General features: G+C 51.2%; 1 protein-coding gene across 1 annotated transcript in view; it reads right to left on the bottom strand.

Moving 5' to 3' along the window:
* Positions 1-1,297: 1,297 nt before the first annotated feature.
* The window catches only part of Angpt4 (angiopoietin 4), a 33,467-nt gene continuing 26,576 nt past the window's right edge, over positions 1,298-8,188 (bottom strand). The window contains exons 7-9 of the mRNA XM_005363176.1: positions 6,599-6,765; positions 2,495-2,625; positions 1,298-1,458 (exon numbers count right to left, since the gene is read on the bottom strand). Coding sequence (XP_005363233.1) covers positions 1,298-1,458; positions 2,495-2,625; positions 6,599-6,765 — 459 coding nt within the window. The remainder of the gene's footprint in view (positions 1,459-2,494; positions 2,626-6,598; positions 6,766-8,188) is intronic.

Genomic DNA, 8,188 nt, shown 5'->3' with positions numbered 1-8,188 from the left:
GGCAGTTTCTTGGGGTCGGAAGGAACCCTGGAGGAGATGAACTCCTAGCACAGAGAGGGTCTCTGTTCTTGAACCATCTTTAACGGCACATGTCTATTTTAATACAAGGTTCCTGCTAGTTGTATTTTAGGGGCCGTCTGAGGCCTCCCGATGGTCCTTGTAGCCAGCGAAGGTGGAGCAGTGAAGTGGAGAACTTGTCCCTAGGGACCCTCCCCATGTCAGGTTAGGGCCAGCTTTTCCAAGGGAACTCATGGCCCTGAGATAGAAAGAATATGACTTTATTTAAACAAACAAACAAACATACATGTGGAGGCCAGAGGTCAACTCAGGTCTTCCTCAGCCGCTTCTCCACCTTATTTTTTTCTCTCACTGGTTCAGCTAGGTTGGCTGGCCAGCAAGCTCCAGAGAGTCACTGGTCTCTGCCTCCCTCGTGCTGAGTACAGGTCCTCATGGCCACACTCAGCTTTCTACGTGGGTGCTGGGGGTCCAAACTTGGGTCCTCATATTTGCAAGATAAGAATTTTTACCAATGGAGCCATCTTGCCAGCCCTCATTTTCAAATAAGTACATTTGGATAAAGCTGCTTCCCCTACCCCTTCATGGGTGGCCACAAGGCTTGGGAACACAAGATTCTGACAAGTAATGCAGTTAAGGAAACCTATTCTTTTTATTTGACCTGCTGGTTCTCTCACTTCCTCCTACGTACTTTAGAGAGAAGCCTTGGTTATTACCTGTGGAACACACTCAAGGGCACGCTGGAGTCAAAAGATACCTCTCGTCCTTCTAGAACCTTCTGAGAAACCCGGTCTGACGGTTAGCCATTGAGGTCCAGGAGTCATGGAACACTGGGAAATAATGGCTAGCACTGAGGGTGTGGGTAGGGAAGTTGGAACAGTGTCTAAGCCTTGGAAAGAAAGTCTGCAGTCATCTCAAGGCTGGAGAAACTTGGAATAGGAGAAGGGGAATAGAGGAGGAGGGGACCCCCAGTTTGCAAGCTTTTCCCATCTGCTGTAACCCTGCCCTCTGAGGTGTCAAGTTCAGTCTTCCTCTGGTTGTGGCGAGTCCCTGCAGGTGGTGGGAGGAAGTAGTGTGTAGTGCCTCAGGCACCCGCACTTCACAATGGAGGCCACAGGGAGGCAGGCGACTCTTTGTAATTTGGGGGCAAGGTAAGCTGGCTCTGATGTCCTAGAATGTCAAGGATGCGCCCTGGGCACTGATTTCTGGGCGGGGCCAAGCTTGCACAGAGCCATCTGGGTTGAGCATCCTTCCATGGCATCAGTCTCTGCAGGGCTTTGTGTCAGGCAACCATTGGCCGCAGCATCATGCGTGTGCCTTGCAATGAATAGCTGGGGCCCCGGAAGTAGTGCCAGCGGATGCCATTGAGCTTGTGCAAGTGTTGACGAACTGGATAGTAGATGCCATTGAGGTTGGAGAGGCCACAGGCATCAAACCACCACCCTAGTGGAAGAGGGAGGACAGAGTTTGGAGGAGGTGGGATGTGTTGGCCTAGATTCTAGGAGGGTAGGGCTGGTGGGCTGTCATCTTAGGGTACTGGCTTGCTGGAGGTCATGGACTGGGTATGGACAGAGGTGAAGCCAGAGCTTTGGAGGTCAGCAGAGGCTCTGGCCACGGCTCAGGCTCCTCTGTGACTTCCTGCTGTCTTCCTGACACCCTATCCCCTCTTCTTCCCTTGATGAGCTCCTACCATGCTCTATCACACCTTCCTGTTGTTCTCTCTAGAGGTCTCTGTTTGTGGATGTCCCTCTCTGTGTCCTCTGTCTGTGTCATCTGGCTCGTGTGGTTTCTGTCCTTCCCCTGGGGCTCTGTCTCCAGTGCACTCTGCACACCTCCTGTCTGTCTCCTCCCTCAGTCTGCTGTCACCTGCACCTCTCTGCCTCTACCACTTTGTGTCACTCTTGGCCTCCTCTGGCCCTTGTCTCTATGACTTGAGGCTCTTCTATCTGTTTTTCCCCTTCCCATCTCCATCCTCTGATTTTTGTCCCTACCAGAGCACTGTCTGACATAGACGTGTGGAATGGACCTGCCGTTCTTGCCTCTAGTCTCCCCGATGCTGTTTCCATCTGGCCTGGAGAGTGGGGAAATCCTCAGACAAGAGAGTGGCATTGATGGGCATTGTGCTTTCCTTGAGCTACTTTTGGTGCCTCCTAGCTAATCTCTAAGGAATTCTAGGGGTGTTGCTATAGAAGTACCCATGGGGACTCTAATGACCTGAAAGAGGGAGGGTTGGCTAGAGCCTCACCAGGAATGCCTATCTCCAGATAGCATCTGAACATACCCTTCCCCCCTTGAGATGTTATCTGGGTACATCTACCCCCAGGCATCATCTAGACACACCCACCTCCAGACATCATCTGGACATATCCTCCTCCACCTCCAGATGTCATCTGAGCAGACGTCATCTGGACACACCCACCCCCAGACATCATCTGGAAATACCCTCCTCCACCCCCAGACATCATCTGAGCATACCCACCTCCAGACATCATCTGAGCACATTTGCACATGCAGTTATCATTGTCCATGTCGCTGGTGCTGAACTTGGTGCCCTGCGGAGCCAGGCTGTTCTTGAACCCTGATGAGCTGCTGCTTGCATTTACAGAGAAGCTAGAGGCCCGGGAGAAGGGAGTAGGGTAAGAAAGGGGTGCAGAGTCAGGTTGGTGTTCTCCAAAGAGTTTTGTTCTGGCAAAGTTTCCTTCCTGATGTTTTTGCAAGGGAAACAACCCGCTCGGATGACCAGGCCATTGTCCCTCCTCACTTGCTACTCTGGGGTCGCAGCACTTGCTGTTGCTGGCTCTTCCTTATTTGCTGAATTTGAGTCCTAAAGAGCTCTGGGTGGGAGGCACAGAATAAGGACAGCAGCTAGCAGCCTTTTGAGCATCCGCTCTGGCTCAGACATTGTTACAGTGTCTTGAGAGAGCCAACTTGTTTTCATTTAAACCTCACAATACCTTGTTCTATATGAGGACGTGGGGAAGCAAGAGCCAAAGGAAGATGTTCAGTTCTCAGAATCAGTAGCCATCAGAGCTAGACTCTTGTCTGGAGTGGCCTGGTATGGGCACGGTTACATCCTTTGCCCACCAATTGACAGCCCAGCAACCTCTGTGTACCGCAGCCATTCTATCCCACACCTCTTCCTGAAAGCCTTCCCTGGACAGGATACACCAGCCCCCATCGATCAACACTCAGGAAACCCCCAGCTAGGGGACAGAGGGCTTTTGATTCTTTGCCAGACTCTCTATCCCTGGTAACTATGCCAAAGCCTACAGTGTAATAATAGCCATGGGAATGGGGTAGGACAGAGTGCCTAGATTCAAACCCCAGCATTGGTCACTGCCTGACTTTGGGAAGTTATCTTCACCCCACTGAGACTGAGCATCTTCACTTTTTATGTAAATGGTGACAAGAGACTTACTGTGACTTTGTTCACCTTGTGATTTAGTGACATCAGCAGGCAAAGTGTGCTGAGGGGTTGGAGGGGGCCATTGGTGAGAGCTCCATACATTCAGGACTGGTGATTTAGTCCTGGGGACAGGTCAGCCTGACTTAAACAATGAGGGGAAGCTTGCTTGAGCAGCTGAGGCAGGAGCTGACTTGAGAACCACTAAGACGCTTCTGTACTAGAGGGAAGCAGATGGAGGGGCCAGCCAGGGCAGCTTGACTCAATCCATGCCTCTCATTCACAGGCTCTATCTTTCTGTGGCAAGGCAGGGTATTCATAACCAGCCACGAAGGCCCTTAACCATGTTACTCTAGCTCCAGGGACCAGTGTTGTACAGAGGTGTGACCGGCTAGGGGCTCCAGGGTGGAGACTCACAGGCTGCCCACCCACTGATAGGCTCTGGCTTCTTCCTCTGGCCATTAAACTTGGGGATGTCTCTCTTCTTTCTGGGAACCAGAATGGGAGTCAATTCTCTGGGTACCTCTACCTCAGGGTCCGGAAAACCTCACTTTGATCACATGTGTCTGAAGAAACCCAGATGCTTGACTCTCTAGTGAATCCCCAAAATGAGAGCTTGAAGGGTGTCCCACTATGTTCTGAGCAGTCCTGTCCCTGCATCTGACATACAAGGGCGCCTCCTGCCTGTCGCTGCTAGCCCTTTCATCCCTCTGGGCTCTCCTGCGGGTTCTTTCACCTTAGCTGCTGACCTGGGTTCCAGTGCAAGTGGTTATCCTTTTCCCCTGCTCCTCCTTTGGTAGTTTTCAGACCTTTCAGTAGTTTCTAGGACCCCCATACCCACCCTAAGTCTTCCTGGCCCCAGAAACCCTAGTGAACATCTTATTCGGGCTTGGGGAATGTGTAACCCAGCTGGATGTCAACTCTTTGCCTTTTTCAAATGTGTGTGTGTGTGTGTGTGTGTAGATGCCTTTGTGTGTGTGTACAAGTGCACATATATATTTGTGTGCACATGGAGGCCAGAGGACAATCTTGGGTGTCCTTCCTTAGACATTTTATTTTTTGAAACAGGGTATTTATTTCATTAGCTCTGTGAGCTTCAGTGATCCTTTTGACTTTTTCTCCAGCACTGGGCATATAAGCATGTGCCATCATGCCTGGCTTTAAAAATTTGGTTTCTGGAGATTGAACGTGGGTCCTTATGCAGGAAAGGCAGGGGCTCTATTGACTGAGCTATCTCTCCATCCCTCTCTGCTGTTTTGGAGAAAATCTCATTTTCTGGGATTTCCCTCCAAAAGAGACTCATTTGCCACAAACCTTTCCTCTCCTAGAAAACCTCTTTGAGTGTACAGGATCTCTATGGCTCTGGATATTGTCCCTGCCAGCTACTGCCTCTCTGGAGGAAGTGGGTTGCCTGTGGATATGTTTATCCCCCACCACACCATCACCACACTGGGATATGAGCAACTTTGAGGAAGTCGGTCCAGGCCGGAGTCTTTCCTAAGTGACCAGCACATGCCTGACACAGGGCAAGTTTCAATACCCTGTCATTAGGGCTCTGCAGCTATTAAGTACATGTTGCTCTTTGAAGCATGACAGAGCCAGTAGTAGGGAGCTCTCCATGGTTCAGAGACAAAGCCGGAGATATATAAAGCACCCAGTTTACATGTAAGAACTTCAGGAGGGCGGAGACCTGAGCACAACTTTGTATGGTAAACGCGAACCTCCTACACTGTTAGACAGATGTTGGGGTGGTGGAGTTCCGCCTTTGAATCAAGCATTTACCCAGCACTCACTGTCTGCTAGGAGCTTTACCACAGGTTATGATGTCAGACTCTGGTTCTTACAGAGCAGGCCAATGGCATATGAGGGCTGCCAACAGGAACAGCTGTTACACCATTTACCTGCCAGGTACTGTGAGGGTGCTTTAGGTGGAACCCCACATTTGAGCCCATACCCCCTGAACTGGGTAGGGAAGTATGTTCAGAGTCACTTAGAAAGGGGTGCAGGTGGGACACGGCTTTTCTTTACAGGTCAGCGGCATCAGTAGGCACACGCAGGGCATGCCAAGTTTCCCCTGGAAAGCCCTGAGGATCTGGAGCTCCCTGGTTCAGCCCTGCGCAGCTCAGCCTTAGGGATGCTCCATTCAGCTCTGCCTCCTGCACCTCAAGCCTCAGGGTGGGTCTCACAAGGGAGGCTGGCAGGCCCACTCGGCTGGAGGAAGCAAGGACCTTTCATAAGAAAAGGGAAGCATGTGGGAGAGATGCCAGGGAAGGTTCTCAGAACTACATTTCCATGAAGAGTCATTTAGAGATTTCCCTGGGAGGAAATAAGAGTCTCCCCAGCTTTGTGGAAGTTGTCTGCAGCTGTAGAGACGCCAGGTGTCAGGGGACACCCTTGTAACCCCGTGGGCGAGTCCATAAGCTTATTCTAGCCTTCTCCAAAGATAGCTAAGATACTGGCTTTATTTGAAGATCAGTGAGTGCCCCAGAGAGGTGACATCACAGTGGAGACACAGTGGGTTTGATAACAGCGAGAACTAAGTTCAAATCCCGGGTCCACCTAACTTGTCACTTTAAAGATTCAGTTCCTTCATCACCAAGCCATAGAAAGTAATGTCCACCTTACTAGCTTGAGGAGAGAGCTAAACTGTGCCCAGAACACAGCAGGTGCCTGGGAAATGCCTGCTGCTCTTCCTGATCACATACCTTAAACCAGACAGAGGGAGGGGCAGGAGACCCTGATGACTTGACCATACCCCTGTGCTCAGCACTGCTAAGGAACCCAGAGAATGCAGACATGGATGGGCCCAAGTTTTATTCAGAGCTGCAGATATCAGTGCTGGGAAGTGTTCTTTCTCCCAGTGTGGGGACTTTCGCACCTCACCACAGGGCACAGACTGAGAAGTCAACCCCCACTCCTGCTGCCTGTAAGTAGGCTGACTAACCTTGGAAGATCCCTTCTTGCTCTAGGCACGGTGGCGTCCCTGACAGTCTCTTCACCCCACCCAGTGGCCCAGATGTGCTGAGTGCTAAGCAGCCACCTCCAGATCCCGTGACGTGCGCCCAAATAGGGGACAGATGGTGGAAGCAGGAGACGCCCAGGGAATGACCCGTGGTGCCGACTCTGCAGCCACTTGCCTTGGGCCCCCAAACCACCCACAAGCCTGGGCCCCAAGCCCACCTGTACCGCTGCCTCTCACTGCCCAGCTGGAAATGCTCATACTCGATGGAGGTCTGGAGGCCTTCCCAGTCACGTAGCTCCACACGCAGCAAATAGGCTGTCCTGCTGGTGAGGTGGTGAACAGCCTCGTTGCCCAGCCAGTACTCTCTAGCCACGTTACCAAAGCCCTGTGGGGAGGAGAGGAAAGTGTGGCTGTGTGCTGAAGAGGGAGGTGCTGTCTGTGGCTGAGGAGCTGGGCCAGCCCAGGCTCCGTGGCCACTTATCCAAAGTCAATGCCTAATGAGCAAGTTCCTAAGAACAGTATGCACAGCCCTGGGACAGGAGATCCCTCCAGGGAAAAAAGATAAAGTGTTTGTAAAATGTAAGCCCATTAAAAATAATTGAAATCACATTCCTCTAAAGGCAGAAACACCCAAAACTCATTCGTGGTAACAGAGATAGGAATAGCTGGGGGAACGGCTCAGTGGGGGAAGAGCAGATGCTGTGTAAGAATGCGGGCTTGAGTTTGAACCCCCGACACCCCTGGATATTGCAGAGACAAGAGGATCACTGTGGCTTGCTGTTTGAGAATGTGGGCTTGAGTTTGAACCCCCGACACCCCTGGACAATGCAGAGACAAGAGGATCACTGTCGCTTGCTGGCCACCAGTCTAGCTCTAGGTAAGAGATCCTGACTCAAGGGAGTGAGGAAGAGAGCTACAGAGCAGGACACCTGAATCCTCCACTGGCTTCCTAGCATGACTGGGAACACAAACCCACATGTGTGGGTACTCCACACAGGTAAACTCACACCCACAGACAATAAGATAAACGTAAGAAAGGAACAGCCCTACTTTGGGGACATAGCTAGGGAGAGGAGGCACAGGGGGACTTTCCAGGAAGTTGGGTCTTTAGCTGTGCATGGAGATCACACGGGTGAGCCTGTGGGAAAATCCGCGGAGCTTTCTGCTTTCTAGTTGTGGACTCAGCTGCATGCAGGTTAAGCCTCAGCAGGAAGGAAATGGCTGAGCGGCTGAGCCAGCTGCCAGGCAAGTGTGGCAGGAGCACATTTCCCCAGAGGCAGGAGAGAGACCCAACAGTTTCAGCAACAGAGAAATGCAAGGCTACACGTTCTCAGAGTGTCTTTGTGATCTGAGCTCCAGGGTAGCAAGAAACCGATGACCTTGGCAGAGAACTCTCTCAGGACCAAGGACAGGGGCACACAGTGTCCTTTGTGCCCTTGATTTGCTGGCTGCTTCACGTCAACTACTGGCTGGTGGATACCAATTGCTTGAGTCCTTGTGAATATCTTTTTCTATTTCTTTTGCTTTTGAAAACTTTAAGGGCTTTTGAGTCAGCTTGCCAAAAAATCCTGTGTTCAAAATTTAGCTGAAAACGTAAAATTGGAAGGCAGTTGAGCCATCCTATACAGCGTGTGTTCCTTGAGGCAGCAGTCCCATCTTGGGGAATCACCCTATATGCCTAGCATTGTGAAGGTGGAGACAGAAAGATCAGAAGCTGAAGGTCATCTTCAACTACAAAGAGACTTTGAGGTCAACTTGAAATACAGGAAATCCAGAAGAGGAGGAAGAGGAGGAGGGGGGAAGAGGAG

Source organism: Microtus ochrogaster, linkage group LG8 (assembly GCF_000317375.1).
Source record: "Microtus ochrogaster isolate Prairie Vole_2 linkage group LG8, MicOch1.0, whole genome shotgun sequence".
Taxonomy (NCBI): domain Eukaryota; kingdom Metazoa; phylum Chordata; class Mammalia; order Rodentia; family Cricetidae; genus Microtus; species Microtus ochrogaster.
The sequence above is the reverse complement of the archived record's forward strand: the minus strand, read 5'-3'. Positions and strand labels throughout refer to the sequence as shown.